Source organism: Scomber scombrus, chromosome 2, assembly GCF_963691925.1.
Source record: "Scomber scombrus chromosome 2, fScoSco1.1, whole genome shotgun sequence".
NCBI lineage: Eukaryota > Metazoa > Chordata > Actinopteri > Scombriformes > Scombridae > Scomber > Scomber scombrus.
In genome coordinates, this window is record NC_084971.1 from 28,452,707 (window position 1) to 28,476,798 (window position 24,092).

The window sequence follows — 24,092 nt, forward strand, 5'->3', positions numbered from 1 at the left end:
TTAACTACATTTAACTACAGTTATAATTGACTCCACAGTCATAAACTACAACATTTAAATGCCGTTCATGTGTTTATGTATCAGCAACAATCCTCAAACTATATAGCCTATTACAGTAGCCTATGCAATATAACATGAGTCATTGTGCGACTAAGATAAATGCCGGCTGCGGCCCTTCTTTACAAAGTGGTTTGAAATAAATTGAAATGAATTTGAAATCAAACACCAATAGTGGTTCCAACATATCAATATGTGTTAGAAAATAATAGAAATAAAGTGTTAACCAAGTTATTCAAAGAGTTAATGATTGCTGTTCCATTAAAATGATTTATTCTATAAACTCAGATGTAAACTTTTTTATTGAGAAAACAATCCTAATTTAAAGTCAATTTATTAGTTTCTGTGTCTGCTCAAAACAATATGATAATTTCATTTAATGAAGCAACACTTCTACTTTTAATGGAGGGTTTTTTTTGTTTGTTTGTTGTTTTGTTTGTTTGGGGTTTTTTTATGGCATTTTTTACTGCATGCTTATGGGTGCAAATCTTAATGTCATTTCAGATATATAACATTTACCTCTTATGTCTTTAAACCTATATTTACTCCAATTGTCCTGCTACTCCAAAAAATCAAGTTATTCAATGAGTTCATTGATTGATTGAAGATTACTGTTCCTTAATTTGTGCTGTTTTCCCTGTACAAACTATGTATTCTATAAACTTAAATATAAACTGTTCTATTGAGAACTTAAAGTCCACTTATCAGCTTCTGTGTCATCATAATAATAATAATAATATAATTTTAATGTCTCTATAAAGAAGATAAGTCAGATTCTGTACTTGAGCGCCATCTTGTGGACTTTATTATTATTTGCTTGGAGAAGACGCACAACGTCATGAGGTCAAAGTTGACGTATGACGTAAGCACGCTCGCAGATATACACACACAAGTTGGGAAGCGCTTCTGCAGGAACACAACACATATGCAATAGGTTTATTTGTTGTATTGTTTTATTGGAAGAGGTAACTGACCCGAAACGACTCCAGGAGGTTCGTTACTCTTCTCTTTAGTCTGTAGGTGAATTTTATTATTTTATTTATTAACAACGACCTCACAAGCCTGGTAATAATCTTGGTAGTAAGCTAACATGAGTGCTAGCTGACAGGCATGGATCCGCTGAGTATAGTCGAGGATGAAGTGTCTCTGGAGGGTCTGGACGGGATAACTATTCCCACCCTGTGGATACGACTCGAGAATAGAAAACCCACTTTTCCCCTGAAGCTCGACGATGGTACAAAAGGGCTTATCTGGAAGTCACTGATCAATAACACCGACCTGAAGTTTTACCAACTCTCACATGACAGAGAAGATGTTGTTCTGTATGACAGGTGAGTTTAATATCCATTCTGCTTTACAGCTTAATTCACTGATTTATTTAAAAAAGAGAGAAATTAGAGAGAAAATGCTGTTTTTTAGTCAGTGTAAAAATAGGTTTTCCTAATTATGTGGTTCCAGCTTATCATATGTTAATATTTTCATGTTTCTTTTGTCTTCTATAACAATAAAGACAAGAGAAGATGTATTATTATTGATCCCCCTTGAGAGAAAATCAAATTGACACAGTAGCACAGTGGACTTGTTTCCACAGTGGAAACAAGTAGCAGTTTAAGGGTGAAAGTGTACAAAAAATAGCATCAACAATAAATAAGACAAAAATAGGATAAAATATGATATACAATAAATTGGATCTTTGTGTAAATAAATCTGCAATATATAAATGTGCAATATGAAGAAATTCCTGAGATTATATACACATGTGAATGTTCCTGACATTTACATACAGAATATATCCTCATACAGATGTAAATAAATGTGCAATGTGCAGAAAAACTGAGATATATACGTATGTGCAATGTTCTTGAGATTTACATAGTAAGGTAAAGTAAATACATGTGTGCATACTGTTGTACGTGTGCAGCATCAGTCTTCTTAAACTGTGAGTGAGAGGTGTATGGTTTGAGTCTTAATCCTAGTCCTAGTCAGTGGAGTGGGAGGTACTGGGAGCTGTGGTGTTGTACAGTCTGATGGCTGATGGTATGAAAGAGCCTCCCAAGCGCTTAGAGGCACATGGCTGGACATACCATGATATTAGGATATCCAAAATCTAAGATGATATCCAGCTTAATATCACGATATCAATATCAATATATGGCCCAGTCCTAGTTGCAGCCCTAATTTCATATTCCACACGCATCTTTGTATTAGATTTTTGTTGCTTCTATTTACATTATGTGTTTGCATGTCTGGTTGTATTTTCAGGTTTAAAGAAAGTGACTCAGAAACAGCGAGTGATGCCGCACAGAGGAAAGATGTCTACCCGGTCCAAATAGTTCCTGAAAACAAGGATGGGATCCAGGGCTCGTGTGCCTTGTTCAAAGAGAGGAGAGACGTCACAAAGCAAGTCCGCTCCAAGTCCGCCACCCCGCTGGTCAGCTTGGAGGAGGCTTTGAAAAGGTTTGTAGGCTTTATCTATATTCTCCTGAACAAAGTCAGCAGAATATCGACTTTTTAGGTGAATTTATTTATAATCGTAGTTGTTCTCCTCTTTTGACACTTTTTTTCAGATATGGGCGAAAGCTTGTTGTTGTGGCGTCTCAGAGCCTGCGATTTCGGACCCTGATTGGTCCAGAGAGCGATCCTGACTTGAAACTCACCGATGACTCTTACTGCGTGTTGGAACGAGTGGGCCGAGCGCGCTGGCAGGGGGAGCTGCAGAGAGACCTTCACGGATCCTCCTTCAAGTACGAGGCTCACACACACTCATTTAGCACAGTGTTACCAGCAGGGACTTTAAAGTTCACCGTGTAACAGACTGTGTTACTTTCTCAACAGGATTGATGCTCGAAAGTTGCACTACATGAGGAAATCTCTCGTCAGACACGGACTCATCAGCATGCAGTCTCACACCACGCGACTGAATTCAGGACAGCAGCAACACTCAATTCTCCTACTGCTCAAACGCTTCCACATCAACAGGTCTGCTCACAGTTTCTGTACACGTGATTTCTTTTTTTATTCTATATTCTCAACACTGTTTTACTATTGTGGACAACAACAACAAGCAGGGATGTAGGAATAACTAACAGAGCTCTCACTGCAATTTCTGTTATTTTTATACTGTTAAGTTGTTTGATGTCTGTGTTAAACTTGGTCAAAGTCCCAAAACATGAGTTGAATATATGTAAAAAGGTTCCCTGCAAGCCAAAAGCCCAGATTTCAACCTACTCTAAAATTTACTTTGTTTGCAGTGTTACCTTTACTTCCTCTTCGTGGTGACATCAGCTCTTTCACACATGCCCGAAGACCAGCTGTTCTCTTCGGTAGCTTTTTGTTGCTAATGTTGCTCCACAGGATTTTCACATTGAGATTTAGGCTCGAACATGTACAGATGTTATTGACAAGTTTATATTTCAAGTAAAGAACAAGAAAATGAAGTGAAATCCTGCTACTATTGTTTGTTTATGTGGCCTCTGGATCCAAGAAGGGGCAGCTGTGTGCTCATTGGGAGAGGCGGCTTAAAGAGACGGGAGCTAAAACGGCCTATTTCAGACAGAGGCTGAACTGAGGGGCTGCATAAAGAGCCAGTGTGAATGGAAATAATGAGTCACACAAATAATCACACAAAGATATCCTTGTTCTCTCTTATTGAGATATGGGAGGTAAGAGCAGGGTCAGGTCACAACTTGTTTTTTGTTGGACACACTGCTTGGTGAGAAAACAGAGTGGTCATTTCCTTCCCTTTCAAATAAAAACTACTCATTAGGGCACCATAAGATTGACCTCGAAATCCTGTCCCGCTTACACACTTTGTTGTCCTTTCAGGAGGACTAAGTACGACGTCCTGATGGAGTACGTGTCCAACCATCTTCAGCAGTCACCCAGCCAGATCGCCACTTTGATCGCACTCAGAAAACAACTTGTGAGTATCTCTGTCAGCATTAGGGATGATTGTTGCTCTCTCTCTGTGTGTTTTTGTCTTTGTGTTAATAACTGTGTTGTTGTCTTCTTGCAGAATGTGAATGATTGTACTTTTAAGCGTGTATTTCAATACATGCGGGCTGCAAAGTTGGTGGAGTTTTGCCGTTACCCTCTGGAGGACTTGGAGCCCAGCGGCGGGCCTTGCCTCGACAAAAAAGGTAAGGTACCGCTTAGGCAACGGTTCATATGAGGCCAGCATGAGATTGCTTGTGTTTCTCCTCAATCTGTTTGGTATACTGGGTTTATCATACTGTTATATCCTGAAATATCTATCTATATAAGTCACAAGTAAAGTTCAAACCAATAATACAAAAACGTTTTTCAATGTCTTATTTCACAGCTCCATACACTTTTATGTACCGTTTACTGTGATTATGCTTTTATTTCTATTCTTTTCTTAAATATTTTGGAGCCAGTATTGATGTTTAATTTCCAATTGTTTTCAATTTATTTAAAACCACTCTTTAAAGAAGGGCTGCAGCCAGCAAAGATCCTAGTTGGAGATGAATGAATGTTATTTTTCAATGTCTGGCCTATTAAAGGTTTCCACCTGGCAAGAGTCAGTGTGACATCTTTAAGTAGTTTGTTTTGTTTGACTTACAGCCCAAACTCAAATATTTATTTATTTCCATAAACACTTAATGAGTGTTTTTTCCCCCCTCAGCAAATACTTAGAGAGGGGAGGAAGGTCATTTTGTGTTATTCCTTCTGGTACATCACTTAACTCAAAGACACACAGTCTGTATATATATATATATATATATATATATATTAAAGAGGTTTTCATCTCAAGGTGACTTCCTGGTTTAAAAAAAATCCCCTGCATTGTCTTACTTGTCTTATACAGGAAATAAAGTGCTTGTGCGCTGTTTGAAGCTCCTTAAGCCATACACAAAGAAGGGCGTTACTGATGATGACGATGAGGATGATGAGGATGAAGAGGATGAAACCGGAGCAAGATTAAGAGCTTTTCCTCCACTCGGGCGAATCATGGAGAAAGATTTCCTGTCACAGGCCTATCATCTTGGTATGTGTTATATGTGTTATCACGGAGGAAAAGAGAGGAATATTTTTGGGAGCTTATCAGGCCTGACTTTTAGCTTTAAGGATGTTTGTTGTCCTTCACATTCATTCACATTGTGTCATGCACATTAGGAGAACAATGAACGACTCTTTATGTAAGCTCCTTTCAGACATGCACTCTGCAACGTAAATGTAATGGAGATTTTACATATTGGCGCCTTGTCTGAATAAGCTTTTGTGTTACTTTAATGTAGAAGTCACAAGTTTGGATCTTGTAACATTTCCAGCAGGGCAAAGTCTGCAGCAACACACGGTTAAATACACAGAGAGATATTTAATGCAGGTCCTTCATGCAAGCTTACCAGGAAACACTTTAATAAAGCTGCCACTTAATTATCATCTCTTTTGCACAAATAATTTTCTTAAGTTTAATAAAGCACAACAGACTGTGAATGAGCCACTTTTAAGTCATTGAGGAGAGTCTTCTCATGCTGGACTAGTAAATAATTAAATAAAATGACATGACAAAAAACACTTATACAATCATAATAATCATCAGTCCAGTAATCCCTCCATATATTTTCAATTAAATTATGAATATTCAGCAAAACATTAAAAATATAGCATGTGATCAAATACCAATCAGAAGCTATTGGCCATTTAAAATCATTTTATTAGGAAGATCACTGAGAGAAGCAGGGGAGACCTTCTCTGGAGGTCACAATGGTCATTCATTACAAGCTTCAACAGCAAAAAAAGTAAAAACCATCATTAAATTAAGTCTTGAGTGCTCTCTTGTTCCTCCCTTCTCTTGCTAACTAGATGCCAAATGTTAAATTACTTTAACTAAGAAGATTAATTCAACAGTGTTGTTTTATGTTCAAGAGCACAGAGGCAGCACAGCAAAAAAAAAGTCACTGTACTATAGTGAATCAAGATTAACTCCCATCACCTCCAGATGACTTATTTTATTTATTAACACTGACCCATCTCTTTTTTTTTGTGCATGTAGTTTTATCCTGTGGTACAAAGGGAATCCCTCAGAGTGGTATAGGGCTCAGAATGAACGTCGGAAAGCTGGAATCTCGTATGCTCTGCCGAAAGCTGGAGAGGGATGGTATGATCAAGGTAGGTTCATGTTGTTGGCGCCAACCAATTACACACTTAATGGTTGAGTTTATTTATTTTTTAAATTAGTTTTTAAGGAGAAGTTTGTGGTTTTGTTGTATATGTAGGTCTAGTATTGTATTAGTAGTGTTTAATTTAGGGCTATATTGTATCACACTATAAAGTTTTTTTTAATGTTTCTGCTCAATCATTTGTGTGATGTCTTTCACCCTGCAGGGTTTCATGGAGGATGAGGGTCGGCAGAGGACTACAAAATTTATTAGCCACAAGTGTGTATCTATAAGCAGTTAATAAGACGCATTAATGCCACATATCATCAAATACCTGTGAAACAAATGTTGTTCTGCCCACGTGTGTTTTGGTAGGTTTGTTGGTGTGAGTGATCAACTTCAGCTGGTTGCTAAGGAGCAGGAGCGCAAGAAGCTGCTCTACTCTTCTGCACCACACACATCCAGTTCCCTTAAAACACAGTCCACCTCGAAGTTGACGGAAAAAGAAAACCTCAGAAGTCCAGCGGCAAAGAAGATGAAGAAAGCAGGTAGAGGAGGAGTTAAAGATGAGGAGGAGCCTGTGGAGAGTAAAGATGAGAGTGTTGATAGGGCTGATGATACGGGTGAGGAGGAGTCGGATGGAGATGGAGTTAAAGCAAGAGGAAAGTCGGGAGCAAGAGGAAGAAGAAAGACGGTAGGGAAGAAAAGCAGCGATACGACAAAAGAGACACAACCTGAAACCTCCATCGAACAGCCTACACCCGCTGAATGTGAGTGCTCATAAAACATTTCACACACTCAAATGACAGATATGACTTAAACATGACTTTGTTAACCACCTTCTTCTTCTCTTCTTCTCTCTTCTATCATCACTCAGGTGAAACCCCAGCCTGTAGCACATCAACTGTTACACCTGATTCAGTGTCCATTTCAACAGCAGGTAAGAAACGGGGCGGAAGGGTCGGGGTTAGGGTTAGGGTCAGGGTCAGGGTTAGGGTTAGGGTTGGGGTCATGTCCTAAATTTGATTTCTGACTTGATGTCCTACAACACAGCAGCTATAGTCTGTTATTCATCATGATTAAACCCACATTAAATAGATAAAGTGTTGTCAGTGTGCAGTATTTTTAATCCTCACTTGTCGTGTATTGTTTTGAACGCTTAACGCTCGCAAGTCATTAACATGGGAATCTTGTATATCTGTACCATCCGTCCCAAACGACCGGAGACATATTTCTTGCCTCAGTGTTGTGACTTCCTAGAGTTTGCTCAGGTTGCAAACAACATGTAACACATAACAGTTAATTAGTTTTTGAGGTGCTGGTAGGTATATATGTTAATAGTGTTCACCTCTTTGTTTTGTTTAATCATATTTCATTTTGAACTTTCTCTTCTTTCAGAGAAAGATCCAGTCGAGGTGGAGGAAAAGTCCAACTCAAAACCAGGCAGCCCTCTCCCTCAGAGTGAGGCGTCAAACGAAGCCGATAAACCAGCAGAACACAACATTGTGGTTGTTGAAGATGTTTACCAGCAGATGGTTAGTCTGATGGGTTGGTTTTTAGCTGTTGAAGATGTGTAGATTAATGTCAAAAGTAACAGTTTAACCTCCCTCCTCTCTCTGATTGATGCAGGCGTCCGGGACTAAAAAATCCAAAAAGTCCATGGAGAGGTCCCATGAGACCTACCGCCTCTTAAAGAGGAAGAACCTGATCGTTGAGGCTGTGCGCAACACTAAAGTCGTAGAGGGTCTTTTCCCGTCAGTTTGCACTTTCTCTTCTCTTTTAATTTGCATTGTATTGCCCAATATGAGAGGGAGATAAAATGTCACCATATTCTGTCTTTCTCCAGGCTTCAGAAGATGATCAATGACGAAGAGAAGCAGGACGGAGTCAGCTCAAAGTGCTGCAAGAAGACTATTTTACGTCTCGTCCACTGTCTGGCGAGAGAAGGCTTGCTTAAGATTTATACGACAGTCGTCATACAAGACGGGATCACCAAAAAAGTGCGTGCACTCATCACACATGACATTTCCAAGGCTGTAGAAGCCTGTTGAACAACAGAAAACTGATTCATCATTACCGCTCTAAAGTAATTAATAATATCGACAAAGATATGCTTGAATTACTACAGGAAGATGAATGAATTATTATAAGAATTGTGACACTTGAATTATTAGTTCACTCACTTACTCACTCATACATTACAAAAAAAAACAAGTCCATAACATAAATTTGAATGTTTAATTGTTGATGTCTCCTCTCTTCTCACCTCCTCTCTCCTCTGTCCGTTGCTCTTCCGCCTGCAGGTCGACATGGTCGTTCATCCTTCCGTTCAGCCCAGTGATGACATAGTGACCCGAGTTATTGAGCAGGTCCGCTTCAAAATCTCCAGCTCGTACACGGCTATACGGTGAGCACAACCACATACTGTACTGTACTTAAGTAATATAACTCTTGGTGAGAAATTGAAGGAAAAATCAACATTGGTGTTTTGATGATGGTGGAGACTTCTCCCATAGATGTTTGATTGGTCAGATTTTCTTACTAAGTATGCTGCATACTCACTACTGATTTAAAATGACTGTGTATTAAATAACAGGAACATGCATCTTGTTTCTTGCCTCTTGCTTCAGCTCATCTGTGTTTTGTCACTTCGGTCGTTCAGTTTGCAGGGCGCTGAAGGGAAAGCCAGAGAAGAAGAAAACGAGTCTGAGGAGATGAGCGGCAACACCTCCAAATCCCAGAAAAGCAAGGCTGAAAAAAAGAAAGCATTGAGGAAAGACGAGGAGGAGTTCAGGCCCATCACAGGTTCTGTTTGATTTTATATTACAGAATACAAAGTGGGACGAGTTATTTTGTTGTTCATTTATTTTAATAGTGATTATACGGTGACAGGAAGGTTGAACAATCAGCAGAGTCGAAAAGTAAATGCTCTGAAAGATTTTAATTTCTTTAAGTAAAACAGACAAATCTCAATACATAAAGACTCAAAATTATAAAATCTGTTGCTTCTTCATCTAATGGTGCGCTAACAGTAGAGGGTGAGTATTGTACTCTGGGTCTATTTTAACAAACTATGGTGCTGAGTTGTTCCTGCCTTCAGTTACTAGTTATTTTACACTGTCTTTAGCTCTCATTTGCTCTGCTGGCTGGTGTCTTTGCTATAGCCACAATATACAACATAAGAACATTAAACTATTGTTTTCCCTATTAAATAATCTGCTGATTTTGTTTCTTTATTTATTGATTAAACATTTAGTATTTAAAATGTCCAAAAACAAATAAAAAAATAGAGAGAGTGTGTGATCGATCATAACTAATCATAGCAAATTCTCACATTTTTGAAGTGGAGACCAGCAAATATTTTGCAGTTGTGTCTCAAAAATGACTAAAACAATTATTAGATTATAAAAAATAGTTTCCACTTGATTTAATTTCTCATGAATTGATTTATCAATTGACAAATTGTCTCAATGCTGTTTACCAAACTGACAAACTAAATATGATGTTTCCATGATTTCCATTATGTAGTACAGTACAGTATGGTAGATATCAGGTATATTATTGTTCAATTCAACTCAGGCTATTATCAAAATAAATATTTAGAATTTGAATTAACAGTCAGGAAAAAAACATTTAGACAACTTCACCCACTTTGCTGCTTTATTTAGCTTTTTGACTGACTGTATGTGCACCAAACTGAGGTTCCTCTGATTGATTGTTTTGCTCTTCGACTCTTTGCTCTGTCTTTCTTTATAGTTCGTGGTTTGGGGAAGACTTTAGGTTTCCAGCCTAAGATGCATCGTCTGCGTGTAATTCATAACTTCCTCTGGTATGTCATCTATGGGCACCCGCTCCAACACAACTCCGCAGAATCTGACGAGTCCATTCAAACATCGACTCCGCCAAGCACCTCTGATCAGTCAGCCACCGACACAGACGCACAAAACTCCAAAAACACGGACAGACAAACTCAGTCGCCTGAAGATGCCGCCAGCAGCTGTGTGGATCCGCAAACTGCAGATTCTGCCACATGTAATGTGACATCAGGTGAGAAAAGGGAGGAGCTGAAGGATAAACCATCTGCTCTCTTTAAGTCTAACTTGAAAGGTAAGAGAGCGTTATTCCTTTAGTAAAATATTCATGCCTATTTTCAACGAACCACCCACTTTGTTTCTTAATGAATCCCCTTCTATCTACCTTTATTTCTGTCTAATCTCATGCTTCTGTCTTGTAGTGTATTCAGAAGAAGAGTCATGGAAGAAATTCGTCCCTCCTGTCCGCATACACAAGGAGTTTGGCAGCGGCTGGGCGATGGTGGGCGACTTGCTTCTTTGCCTGCCTCTCTCCATCTTCATTCAGCTCGTACAGATCAATTATAAGGTGAGCATGAATTTCATTTTGCTTTTAATGGAAGGCAGGAAATCCCTCCCAGTTACCTGCCGTGAATTGTGGAAGAAAAATTAGCCAACATGGAGTCATGGTGACATGTTCATCTAACATTGTGTTGTTATCTTACATTACAGTGTTTACAATGTTTTGTTTCAAATTGGAGAAGATACAAGATACAGGAAAATGGTGAAAAATGTTGATAACTGTTTCCCAAAGCATCACAAGTGGATGTCCTGTACTGTAAATAAACTGGTGTTATTTTCACATGTTAATACTCCCATGAGAAAAGATGGAACACATACAAAACATATAGTACACACACTTTCTCACTCATGAAATCTTGTTTGGAAGAGTTCATATCAACCAGTCTGTTGACGTCGACAGGTCGATGAACTGGAGGACTATCTGAACGACCCAGTGAAGCAGCACTATCTTGTCAGAGCGCTGCCTGCAAGAATGAAAAGACAGCTGCTTTATAAACGGTAACTCCTCTCTGTCTCTCTGTCCCTACAACACATTGTCATCAACTCCAATGTACTTATTTATGTGTTCTTTGCGTCAGGAAATACATCTTCATTTTTCATGAGAACCTGCAGAGGTTGGTCTACATGGGTCTGCTGCAGCTTGGTCCTGTGGAGAGGTTCAAGGAGAAAGACCAGGTACAAATCCACTACTATTACTACTACTACCACAATAATCACAACAACATAAATATAATCAAAATGTCTGAAAGAGACGCAAAGAGTAAAGATGAATGTTTTTATTTGATTTTCACTTTAAATAAGTGAAACATTTGCAAAACATGCTAAATTGAATAGTATTTAAGTTGTTTTTTTTTTTAATTCCTTGATAAAACACAAACAGACTAACTACCAACAATGTAACATGGAGTTCATCATTACACGTTTTAAGTATCAACAGTTGGAGTAGTGGTGGTAAAATGAATAATGATAATAATAAATAAATAATATGATAAAAATTATGGACTCAACAAGTACAGCAAGAAAAGGAAAAGCAGAATACAAACATGAGCCAAAAGATAAATATATAAAATAAATAATAAAATTAAACAGGCTTATGGAACAATATAACTTTACTGCATTTTTTTTGCTCTCAATTAATGTAACAAACTTGAAAAAGGAATCTATCCAGGAAATAATAAATATTTGGTTTAATCTTCTCAGTAATTTTTGCTTGTGTAAAAATAATTTGGCCACTAGAACAAAATAAATACTGCATTAAAGTAACAAATGAAAATATCTTTGAGACATAAATGAAGAAAATGAAAAACAAAGGAAGACTGAGATCTACTCAGAAATTAGATTTTGCCTCACTGGGGAAAAAAAACAATAATTAGTTGTTTTAGCACATATTTCACAAAAAACAAAAGGGGTAATATCTGTAAATGTATTTATAATGGTTTTAAATAAACATGAATGGTAAGATAGATCAAATGTAAGCTTAAGGAACTCTGTCTCATTATTGTTCTCCATGTCTGCACTGATCCAGGTCTTTGTGTTCCTGAGGCGTAATGCCACAATCGTTGACACCACCAACGCTGAGCCTCACTACTGGCAGGTCACAGCATCACCTGACAAATCATTTGACAGGCGTCAGTACACATTCAGCTCTGCCGAAGATGTAGAAAACTACTGGTTTGACATGATGTGTGTCTGCCTCAACACACCACTGGGTACATACACACACTCATCACTGCTGACTTTATATGGAAAGTTATGCTTTACTATGTTTTTAGAGCATTTTTTGAACACGTTTTGTTATGTTGGCATTTTTAGGAGTAATCCGCAATAAGAGAAATGTCACAGAGGAGGAAACAACTCCTTCCTTCGTGCACGAACGCAACGAGTTTTCAGGACTGGCATACCTGCTCAGGTAGGTGGAGAAAAAAATAATATGCAACACGGTCACTGCGTACTTTCATGTGTCACCTTCATTTTAACATGACAAAATCTTACCTGCACATGAAAAAGTACATTTGTGACATGTTAAGTTTTTTGTTGTTGTTTTATTTTTCTCATATTTCATGAAATAATGAACTCAAGGAAGCTGACATTCAATCTTTAACAAAAACCAGTTGAAACGGCTCAGTTTACCACCAGTGTGTTAACGTAAAGTGATGTATATGCGTTCCTATACACACAGGGGCAATCGGGAAGTGAATGATGACGGGGTGATACCAGGAGACGGTAAAGGAGCAGGAGGTCTGGACTCTGAATTCTTTGCTCATCTGAAACGCAACTGGTTGTGGACCAATCATCTACTTTCTGTCAAAACGGTACAGATCATGTATAGCACACAGATACAGAGACAGATGAACATGGCCTATCATTTGGTTAAATGCATCTTTATTTTCAGAAACCCACCGGTTCAGAGGCGAAGGAGACCAAAATCAGACTGAAGAGCCTCCTGAGTAAAAATGCTCTCAGGTTGGCACTTAAAGCTGGTGAGTTCCAACTGAAATGTAGAAATGTATGTACCAAAGTATGGCAATAACAATGAATGAAAAATGAAATCTAAAATCAGTAAATTTGTAGCCAAGAAAATAATGATATGCTTAACAGAATATTCATTTTGCATTATGTCTGTTTTCTGTTTAATTTCAATATCATATTTAAACTCTAAATTCATTAAGATTGAACAAATAGCTCCAAATATGTTCATGTTTGGTTCCATTTTATGTTTCTCTTTAACAGGAGGAACAGCTATACCTCGTTCCCTGACTGCCAAGCGATCACTGGCCAGACAAGAAACTATTGAGGTATGACTTTTTATTTTATTATGTTTTGTTTCTGTAATATATCAGTTTTACTGTTTTTAATGTACTGTACATCCCATAAAAATCTACCTGCAACATTCAGTTTTCAGATGATATCAACTTATTACAGGTGACAAAGTTTTATTGGTGTTTGTTCAGCTGAAGTTATCATCTCAGTTCAGGTGGTGGTATTTGTATCGTTGTGTCCTGTTTAATATTGCAGCTTAAAAAGAATGACATGTTGTTTTCTGTTCTTGTGTCTTTGTAACCAGCTCGCTATTGAGCCGGCTTCCAGAAACCAGCAAGTGGTCGGAGGAAAGCGACAGAAGAGGAAGAGAAGCAAAAAGGAGGTTGTCAAGGCCCCACGCAAGAAGAAGAAAGGTATGAGCTGTTCAACATCAAATTCATCTAAATCTGAGGGAATGACTGAAGATGGACATTTTACAGATTGTGTGTATGTTTGTGTGTTTTTTTATGTCTGTTTGTTGTTTGCCTTGAAGAGCCCAAGAAACGCACCCCTGCCCATGATGAGGTGGACCACCGAGCTTTGAAGATGATGACCAGACAGCGAGTCTACTGGTCTGTGCAGGAAGACTCACTGATGATGCTCTGCAGTGTTGCCTCGCAACTGCTCAACAGCCAGGTACACACACACACACACACACACACACACACACACACACACACACACACACACACACACAAGTATTGGATTTTATTTATAAAAGAAGTTAGTTAGATGTTAGACCATTTATTGCAGTAACATACTGCATTAGTTGTAGTTAGGTGTACCTGAAGATAAACTCTAGGCAAAGCTGAGTCACCACAGTCCTATAATAAACTGACTTGAATAGTTTTGTCATACATCTATATTATTACAGATGTTTTGAACAAAAACATCCTTTTTGAAGTTTTTTTCTTCCAGCTGTTAAAATTTTTTTTTTTATAATCGGGTACAGTAACAATCATACATTTATATTCTTGTTCGAAGCAGAGTGTATTGTTGATGTGTTGCAGTTAAAAAGACCGTTCATACCTTACTGTGTGGTGAGAGACCTGCTTCACGCGGAGTTCGCGATATCGATGGATAAAACATCTGTCGCTGTCGGACGTCGAACACGATACATCCTCAAGAATCCTCAGACGCTTTTGAACTACAGGTAGGTACAGGTTATAATAAGACACATGATTTTGAACACATTCACGCTGTTTGATTCATGGAATGTGTGTGTTGCAGGATCTGCCTGGCGGAGGTGTATCAGGACAAAAATCTTCTGAAACTGTTGGCACAGAACAAACCTGCTGACCCAGACAAACCAGAGGTGTTTTTTTTGTTGCTGTCGTCACTTTTTTTTGGTTGTTTCTACACATTTGATGTTTTCTGACTTCACATTATTGAACATTTCTGTCCGTCGTTGTTTTAGGATTGTGCTAAAGCGTTCTCGGAGTATGCCAGGCTGCTCAGACTGAAGTTTTGCTCTGTCATAAGCGCTTCTGATATGATCATGTCTGACACGAAACAGCAGCTGTTTTCAAGGTGAGGAGAGCAGAACGTTTAATGTGCTGACTTAAGACAAATAGTGATGGCTGGGACAAGAAACTGGGTGTGTATTTTAACGCCTCCTGTGTGTGTTACAGGTTTAAAGTTTGCACAATAGACAACAGAAAACAGATGACAACCAAAGATACTCTGACCTGGTAAGAGTTCAGCTAGGCTTCAATTATTTCCCAATTGAAGAATTATATACATATATATTTATTTATTTTTTAAAGGTGGCATATAATACTTTGTTGTTGTTTGTCCATTACAGCACAGATGACATTCATGCGATAGTGTTACATAACGTGATCCAGAGCACTCTGGCTATGACCAACAGTCAGATGAAGACCTCCAGATCTTTTCAGGTGCGGCCATGTTTAAAAGTTTTCCTCTCCTCACAAAGTGTCCCTCGACATCCATTTTTGCCGGCTTCATTCTCTTTGACTCCTTGAGTAATTTCTCGTTATGCATCTGTCTTCTCTCTTAGACTTTCCACATGTACAGTAAGTATAACCAGGAGCTGCTGTGCCAGGTATTCATACAATGCAGGAAGAGAGGTCTGGTCAACCGCCGTCGTGTCAATCAGCCGTTCGGGCCCAAGAAGAACAGGTCTCTGCCCATCCTGCCCATGTCCTACCAGCTGTCTCAGACTTACTACAGGTACGCCACAACACAAGGAATGCTACTGCTGAGTAATCAGATTACTTGTGTTTAATTAATGTTATTTAACCAGGAGGTTTCTGGAAATACTCTCTTTTTACAAAAGATACCTGGCAAAATGTATCATCGTGGCTTGCAAAAGGCTGCTGTAATTTACAAAACTTCTCCGGCTCTTCCCTGGCAGGGGTTTTTCGTGGCGTTTTCCTCACACACTCTGCACCGATTCCTTCCGCTTCCTGAGGACTCTTCTTAACAACAGCGCAGAAAACGGGACAGAAACCGGCAGGCCTGTCGTCGCTTTCTACCACGAGACCGAAAACAGGACAGCGGACGGGGAGGTAGTGACGGAGAGAAGAAAGCGGAAAGGGGAATGTAAAGAAAAAGAGAGCGAGAAAAAGAAAGACAACGTACCAGCGAGTGAACCAGAGCTGCAATCTGAGAAGGGGAGCGGCGACTCTGCAAAGAAAGAAGACGACAGCCAGTGCAAAGTGGAAACAGACATGGAGCTAGAATCAAACCATGAGAAAACTCTTCCCACCGCTGGCTCTGCTGAGGATTCATCCAGATCTGCTGCCTCGAACGCAGAGCCTCGAGGTTCGGAGGAGCCTTTTGATGTGTCAGATATGATGGCGTTCTCCATGGAGTCTCCAGGGGCAGCCTGCATGGTCTCTCTCAGCCTGATGAGTCTGGGAATGCTGTCTGTGTACCTGTCCATACCCAAACAGATGGTGGTGGTGGACAGCAACCTGGTGGACAACGATGTAGTTAAGAGGTATGTTTGATGGGTCTAAATCGGCATCACAAGGATTACCTTTGACCAATTTATTGCAAGTAGAGCAACAGTTATTTCCATTATCGATTAATCTGCCTCAAATTTATTGGATTACTCATTTAGTTTATGAAATGTCTTGTTTTTTTTTTTCAACCATCACTCCAAAATGCAAATATATTCAGTTTATAATGTTGTGCTAAAACAGAGAAAAGCAGGAAATAGTTTCCGATTATAAAACAAATCACCTTTCCTCTTTTCCTTTCAGTATGGCAGCACTGGAGGAAGAGGACGATGATGACGATGACGCTGAAGAGTGCGAGGGCAAAAAGAGGCTGGAAGTGAAGGCTCATCAAGCGTCACACACCAATTACCTGATGATGCGAGGATACTGTTTTCCTGGCATCGGTAGAGTTTGGATTTATTTATTTTTTACCTGCTTATTTGATTCTATTAGATCAATGTTTATTAAACCAGGTGTGAAGTTGTCCTTCTTTTTTACCCAATGATGCAGAAAGTTAAGTTTGGGTTCCCATTAGGTTAAAACGAGAAGGAATTTGACTTTATATGATTAACATTTTATCAATGTTGTTGCACTGAGCTGAATATGAATGACAAGCAATTGGTTTCAATCTTTCTCACAACTTCAGTACCATAGACACATTCAACTCTTAACATTTAAAATGAGAAAGTCTTCTCAAGACAAATATTCTAAAATAATAAACAAATTCATACAGTAATATAGTTTAAAGTAATGTTACAGGAACTTTGCAGTCTCTCTCTCTCTCTCTCTCTCTGTGTCTCTGTGTCTCTCTCTCTCTCTCTCTCTCTCTCTCTCTCTCTCTCTCTCTCTCTCTCTCTCTCTCTCTCTCTCTCTCTCTCTCTCTCTCTCTCTCTGGTTCCTGTGAGAGTGTGTCTGATTTTTATAAGTAGGGGAAAACATAAGCTATTTTAATAGGTGACCTTTGGCTCACGGAAACTGATGCCAAAACTGAGGCATCTAATTTTTAAGATGGCTAATTAATATCAGATTAATCATAAATTAAAGGGGAACATGCTTTATGTGATTTCATTTTTGTTCATTTTCATACTGTTGTAATGTGGGATGTTTAAGTGAAACAACATTAAAGTTATAAAACTTGGGGAGAACATAAATAAAAGTGCTGCATGCCAGTCAAGAACCAGGTACTTCAGCTGGATCTGAATGCATTCTTTGTTAGTAGTTTTATCTTCTTCCCCTTCATTACTCACGCCAGGTTTTTTGCACATTATTCCATTGTCTTTGTTGCTTACGTTATTTGTGTCGTCCACTCACATACTTCAGATGAGATTTTGGCTCAGACATGTATGGATAAATTTAGAAAGATATTTTGAATAAAGAGGAAAGGGAAGAAAGGGAAGTTGGGGTTATTGTGAGAGGGAGGCTTTGAAGAGACAGGAGCTAAAACAGGCTGAACTGTGAAGCTGCATAAAGAGCCAGTATAAGATAGATAAATAAGGAGTTTAACTGTGAATCCTGCAAATATATTCCAGTAGAGCCCGACAATATAAAGACAGACCTAGAAATTTGCAAGATATGTCTGTTCAGTTTTCCTAATTCAATTTTTCTCTATTTCTAGTTAAAATACGTAACCTCAACACCACTGATAACATCGTCGTGGAGTCCTGTATCATAAAGCTGCAGCTGAGAAACACACCTGCTCACCATGTGTTCAGTATAGAGAGTAAGTATGAACACATTCACAAGATGGTAAAATAAAGTTATAGTTACAAAAAATAATTCCTTCTCTGACTTTCAACCACTTTCCACTTTTTTCAGATTCTCCAACACTGGATTTGTTTAAATGTGGTCCATCTCTGCTGCCCCCCATCCTCAGCCACTCTGTCCGTTCCTCCTCCACTTTTCCACCCAGTGTGGAGGAGTGTGACCGGCATCTGGTTGAGCAGAGAAGCTACTCTCCTCAGGACATTGAAGCAATTGCTCAGCTGAGGAGGAGCTTTGATGAAGCTGGTGAGAAAGGACTGGATGTACACGACTTATACGAGGTTCACCCACACCTGGAAGAGCTGCAGCAGTATATGAAGGTAAACACACATGCGGCTTAAAGTGGCTGTGGTGATGATGAGTTTTTAGCATGGGTCTAGGAATGGCAATTTTGGTACAGATATTCATGTTCCCCTCTTTTTGCACCACCATCAGATCAAAATCACCTTAAAATGACTGTAGTATATGACCAAATACCTGCTAAACTATTGACATTCTCATCAGCCTCAGCTTTATTCTGTGCTAAATGCTAATTTACACATGTTAGCATTGGTAACAGAAACTAAGAAGGTGAACAGTACACATGCTAATCATCAGCATGTTGTGTGTTTCTGTGTACAGCCTCTCAGAGCTACTCATACTTTTCTTATTTGTCTCAACTGACCCCATCCCAGATCCTACTTAGCTACCGTTGCTACACCTGTCAAGCTTGTAGTTTACAGTGATAATGAGGGAGATTTTGCATTTACATTCAAAGTAGTGATGCTGAGATCTGCATGTAAACACACTCACTACATGGTCATTTTTGAAACAAACAAACAGTAAACAAAAGCAGCATCTAATTGCTAACTTACAAACATTATTCTTTCCAGCTAACATAGCGACTGTCGCGACCAGATTCTAGTAGTTGTAGATCGTCAGCCTAGTAATGTGGAGCTTAACAGGGCTTTTATTCTACTGTATCCTGCAACCCCACACAATCTAGTTACTCAAATGCTCCATAGCTTTGGGAATAAGGCTATCTAGTTAGCAGGCATGCTAATATCTGCAGCTAACATTATTAGCTCTGTGACCAACCTTCCAAAGTCTTACTGCAACTCTGTGTACCCTGATACTCTGTTGAGTAATCCAAAGCCCTGAATTATTTTACACTCACTGTTTGGTAGAGCACTTAAGTGTAATTTTCTGTCTGGCAATTTTCTCCTGTTTTTTCTTTGCACCAGGACTTACAAGAAGAAGGCCAGGTGTTAAAAGTTGGGAGTCTGGGTGTTCGTTGGGTCCTCATGCAGCACGCTGACGCTTGGCTTCTGACTGTAAACTCCAAGCAGTGGTCCCAGTCACGCTTAACACCTGGCAAACTTCCCTTTTTGGAGAATCAGCACAACATCCCCTTCATGCGCAAGAGATGCAGGCGGGATGTCCAACAGGAGGCAGAGGAACCGCCACCAAAAAAATCCGCCGTGGACAGACAAGAGGGCGAGCCCATGCAGGATGTAGATGGATCATCGAGCAACACAGGAGAAAAACTGAATGAGCAGGAACAGCTGGAAAAGCAGAATGAGGGGCAAGATAATGAAAGTGGAGACAAATTGTTGAACTTGGAAGAGAAAGGAGGAGCGCAGATGCAGCCTGAAGAGGAACAGGAAGGAGTGGAGGAGGCAGGACAGATGAAAATTGTACCAGTTGAAGGACAGGAGGAAAAGACGAATAGAGGCAGAGAGAATAGTATAGACGATGAAAGAGATGATGAAGTAGGCTCTCCTACAACAGGACAAGTGGATCCTAATGAAGAGTAAGTACAGATCTTGAGTAAGTGATTGTAACTCTTCACAGTGAATTGTGCATTTCCCTTTGCAGTGTATCACCTCTCTGCTCCTCTTAACCACGCAGGGAAAATTTGAGTTTCATCAGCCGACCGTGGCGCATGGTTGATGGGAAGCTGAACCGGCAGGTGTGTAAAGGCATGCTGGAGGCCATTCTTTACCATATCATGTCCCGGCCCGGACTCACACAGCAGACACTGGCGGAACATTACAAAGATGTGCTGCAGCCGATGGCAGTACTGGACCTTGTGCAGGTAAACACACAAATAATTTCACATACATAATAGGGATGCCAGGATTAACCGGTTTTACGATTAACCATGATTATATATGTCACGGTAGGATAACCGCAAGAATTTGACAAGTTACGGTACTCACAAGGTTGGAGTAGCAGAAAATCTCTTGCGACTCGCGACGGGTGACACATCCTGAGTGTGTGTGTGGGCGTGTCTTGTGTGTGGTCATACTGTGTGGTCAGCATGTCACGCATTCAGCTCACCTGGAGTGATTCTCAATTATATCCACCAGACAAACGCACAAAGTCAGCAGCGTGGGACCGTTTCGGATATTTAAAAAGGTCTCCGGAAGGTTGTCGCTAAAAGCTCCAACACGTCCAACATGTGCCAACATCTTCGGGATAATCATCCATCTTTGTATGCCAACATCAAGGTAAAAATTTAATTGGTTAAATGTACTAAACTGGCCCTAAACTGTGTAACTCCTCCGGAGCAATTACAGTCAGAGAGGAGGAGGAGGAGGCCTGATGTTTGGCTACATAAAAATAAGTTATAATGGTTCACATATAAGTCTAATGATTATTTGGCTAAATTAAAATTAGTATATCAACATTTGAGTAGCTCAGATTGCCTATTCTACCCAGTTTCTTCTCCAGTGTTCTTTGGAGATCGTCCAGGATCTTGCTCAGCGTCGACTGATGTCCACTCTTTTTTGCTGCTGGCTTTTGGCCACTTCACTTGAAGTCTGTGACCTTGGATGTTCTTCTCCAGGAGATTGCGTCTGGCTGGGTTCCAGGTTCCAAGATGTTGTGCTCATCTACCGGGATAGTGATACTTGTTGGACTGTGGGTTGTCGTGTCCTGCCGCTGAGCTTCACTTGACTTGCTTGACCTTTCTCTCAGGAGACAATGGTCAATGCGAGGTCCTGGCCTCATCTCTTTCAAGCACTTCATCCGTTCTCTGCCACAGCTACATATTCACAGCTCTTATCTCGCAGCTGATGCTATAAGTGCCGTGATGATTATCTGTTTCCTTGTCATATTCATGCCAGGGTCAGTTATTGGGGATTGTCAATCGATGAGTCACCTCTGCTCTCGAAGATTTAAGGGGTATTTTCCTCTTTGGACTTTTTGTAGCCATGAATGATAACTCCTATTCACTATTATACTCGAGAGATCATTGAGGGCGAGCCTCATTTACAATGACATCAAGTCAAGTTTCAAATAAAATATTTACAAAATAAAAATATAATAATAATAACAATAATAAATACATAAAATAAAATAACAATATACAAAGCAAGCACAAGTAGATGTTGGGATGTTTAAAATCAGATTTCTTAAAATGTCCAAACCTAAACTTCTTACCAAACAATATCAGACAGTGCTGGTAAAGTTATTTAGCAGTTTTAATCTTGCAGTTGCAAGTTTTTGGTGTTGGGTTTGACATTCCCATGCTGGCTGGATGAATGCATGAATGCAGAAGCCTGCTGGGCGAGCCAGCTCTCTGCTAATTTGAATGGGGATCAATTAATTTAATCATCTCGACTGTCCAAATGTTACCAGATCGAATGGATCAAATTCTGTCCATTTTGCAGGGTTTGTGTGACACTCAAAATAATGTATCTACCATTTTATAGCTGCAACAGTAGTGACGGAGGAGCCTACAGCAGAGCCTATGACATAAGCTTGTGCGACAGTATTTTTGTAATTACTTTAATTGCCAGAAGGGGGAAACAAAACTCCCAAAGTCCAGCTTTAAAATGATTTTAGAGATATTATACAATCCATTGGGTACTAAATGCATTGAAATACAACCTTTACAGTTATGTTCTTGACACCATCACTGTCTCCTCTGTAGGCACTTGTAGACATGGGCTGTGTGAAGAAGAGAACGCTGGTAAAAGGTCCTAAACCGTCGCTGTTCACCCGCTCGGCGCGACAGAAGAAAAGTGAGACAGACTTGAAGACCGAGGAACCAGATGCTGTGTTTTATGAGCCCACCATCAGCTGCTGTCTGAGGCTCAGTCAGGTGTTACCCAACGAGCGCCATTGGAACTACTGTATACAGTGAAAATAATTGTGGACATCCTGAACTGTCCTGGTTCGTCTCTGATTAAGTTCACTTCTGGTTTTACAGAACAGAGACTTCTTTGTATATTTTTTTTTCAGTTGTGGAAGTTTTTTGTCTTAAATTAAATGTTTTTTTGTGTGTGTTTTCTGGTATTTGTAACTAAAATTCTGAATAAAAATGCATTAAATAACACTGATGACTCACTGCATATGTGTGTTTTTCCTGCAAAGTGAACATATGTTGTCAAATGTTGAGAAAAAAAAACGGTGCTATTTTTGTTGTTTGTTTGTTTGTTGTGCTCGACAAAAAACGCTTCACAAGGCTTGACCCATTCTCATGATGTTGATAATTATGGTCATTAGTATGTCCAGAGTTACAAGGTTTCCACCCGACAACGTTATCCAATCATTCATGTTTTTGTGTTGTCTTCTTCTGTCTATCCTGGCTTGTTGCTGCGTTTCTTTGCGTGTTACCGCCAACAACCATCAATCGGTGGATTAGGGTGAATTAGGCAGTAGGAATGTACACTGCTCAAAAAAATTAAGGTAACACTTAAATCACACATCAAATCTTGATGAACAAATTATTGAAAGTGAAAATCTTCACTGATTGTATTATTTGTGAAGAACAAAATTACGTAACAGTGCTCAATGGAAACAAAATCATTGGTCTTTTTAGGGCTGGATTTCAAAATCACACTGAAAATCCAAATGGAAAAACAGAAATCACTGTCCAGTGAATTTCATCAGGCAACTCATACTTTGACTTTGTATGGCTCCCGCGTGCCTGTATGCACTCTCAACAACGTCTGGGCATGCCCCTGGTGACTCCTCTCAGACCTGGATTAAGGCATCAGTGAGCTCCTGGACAATCTGTGGCGGTACTTGGCGGTGTCTGATGTACTGATGCATAATGTCCCATAGGTGCTCGATTGGCCCACTACACCAGCGTAAGGTCTGACAATCGCTCTGAGGATTTCATCCGGTTACCTAACAGCAGTCAGGGTACCGCTGGCTATGACATAGACGTCTGTGCGACCCTCCATGGATATGCCTCCCAGACCATCACTGACCCACTGCCAAACCAGTCATGCTGGATGATGTTACAGGCAGCATAACGGTCACCATGGCATCTCCAGACTTTTTCTCGCCTGTCACATGTGCTCAGTATGAACCTGCTCTCATCTGTGAAGAGAATGGGGCACCAATGGCGGACCTGCCAAGTTCTGCTGTTCTCTGGCGAATCCCAATCAAGCTGCACGGTGAAAGGCTGTGAGCACAGGTCCCACTACTAGAGGATGTCGGCCCTCATGCCACCCTCATAGAGATTTAAATATTTGATTTCTCACATTTTTCCCACTTCTGCACAGAGAGACGGTTAAACATTAATATACATTTGTTTATAAAAATGTAATAATTCAGTACAATGTTAACGGCAACGTGCAGAGTCTGCAGTTTTTGTATCAGGTACTCTTAATTACTGCTATGTGGTGCAGATGGTTTTGCAAACACTGACATACTGCATCCCAATTCACTGATTATATCTTATGACTTTGGCAGAAGACAGAGTCTACATGACACATTTTTTTTGCCTTCCACACTCACTTCAATGTCCTTAAAATACCTCTTTTAAGACAGATATTCAACAAGGGAGCGGTACATGACTATAATCTTGGGAGGGCGCTCAGGAAAGTAAGATTGTCCCAGGAGGCTGAGCAATGTTTATTTTTGACAGCTCTGCACAAGTTATGAGCACCAAACTTCCTCTACCTTGTCCACTACTTTCAGTTTGGTAGCTGATGTGTACATTCCCTATAGGCTGACAGATATCATGCACAGATCAATATGTCTGTATGTGTGGTAACTTGGTGGTGACTAGTTAA

The 24,092-nt window shown here is 39.7% G+C and overlaps 1 protein-coding gene across 1 annotated transcript; it reads left to right on the forward strand.

Annotated features, from left to right (window-relative positions):
• Positions 1-965: 965 nt before the first annotated feature.
• LOC133995450 (general transcription factor 3C polypeptide 1) lies at positions 966-22,350 on the forward strand. Its single transcript, XM_062434847.1, has 40 exons — positions 966-1,388; positions 2,320-2,514; positions 2,625-2,801; positions 2,893-3,036; positions 3,883-3,979; positions 4,073-4,196; positions 4,886-5,065; positions 6,074-6,189; positions 6,406-6,458; positions 6,555-6,949; positions 7,057-7,119; positions 7,578-7,714; positions 7,809-7,933; positions 8,026-8,179; positions 8,483-8,586; positions 8,842-8,984; positions 9,936-10,286; positions 10,414-10,559; positions 10,953-11,050; positions 11,131-11,227; positions 12,078-12,261; positions 12,365-12,461; positions 12,732-12,864; positions 12,945-13,032; positions 13,283-13,347; positions 13,617-13,725; positions 13,845-13,987; positions 14,362-14,504; positions 14,582-14,666; positions 14,769-14,881; positions 14,983-15,042; positions 15,156-15,249; positions 15,372-15,544; positions 15,729-16,316; positions 16,582-16,721; positions 17,933-18,037; positions 18,133-18,398; positions 19,302-19,870; positions 19,969-20,155; positions 21,998-22,350. Exons 1-40 carry the CDS (start codon positions 1,168-1,170, stop codon positions 22,208-22,210), a joined length of 6,675 nt encoding a protein of 2,224 aa, XP_062290831.1. The 5' UTR covers positions 966-1,167; the 3' UTR covers positions 22,211-22,350.
• The last annotated feature ends 1,742 nt before the right edge of the window (positions 22,351-24,092 follow it).

Excerpts from the sequence above, each read along its gene's own strand:
- LOC133995450 (XM_062434847.1), top strand. The coding sequence starts at position 1,168 with ATGGATCCGCTGAGTATAGTCGAGGATGAAGTGTCTCTGGAGGGTCTG. Across the intron at positions 7,934-8,025 it reads GTCGTAGAGGGTCTTTTCCC|GCTTCAGAAGATGATCAATG; the intron begins GTCAGTTTGCAC and ends GTCTTTCTCCAG. Across the intron at positions 16,722-17,932 it reads ATACTGTTTTCCTGGCATCG|TTAAAATACGTAACCTCAAC; the intron begins GTAGAGTTTGGA and ends CTCTATTTCTAG.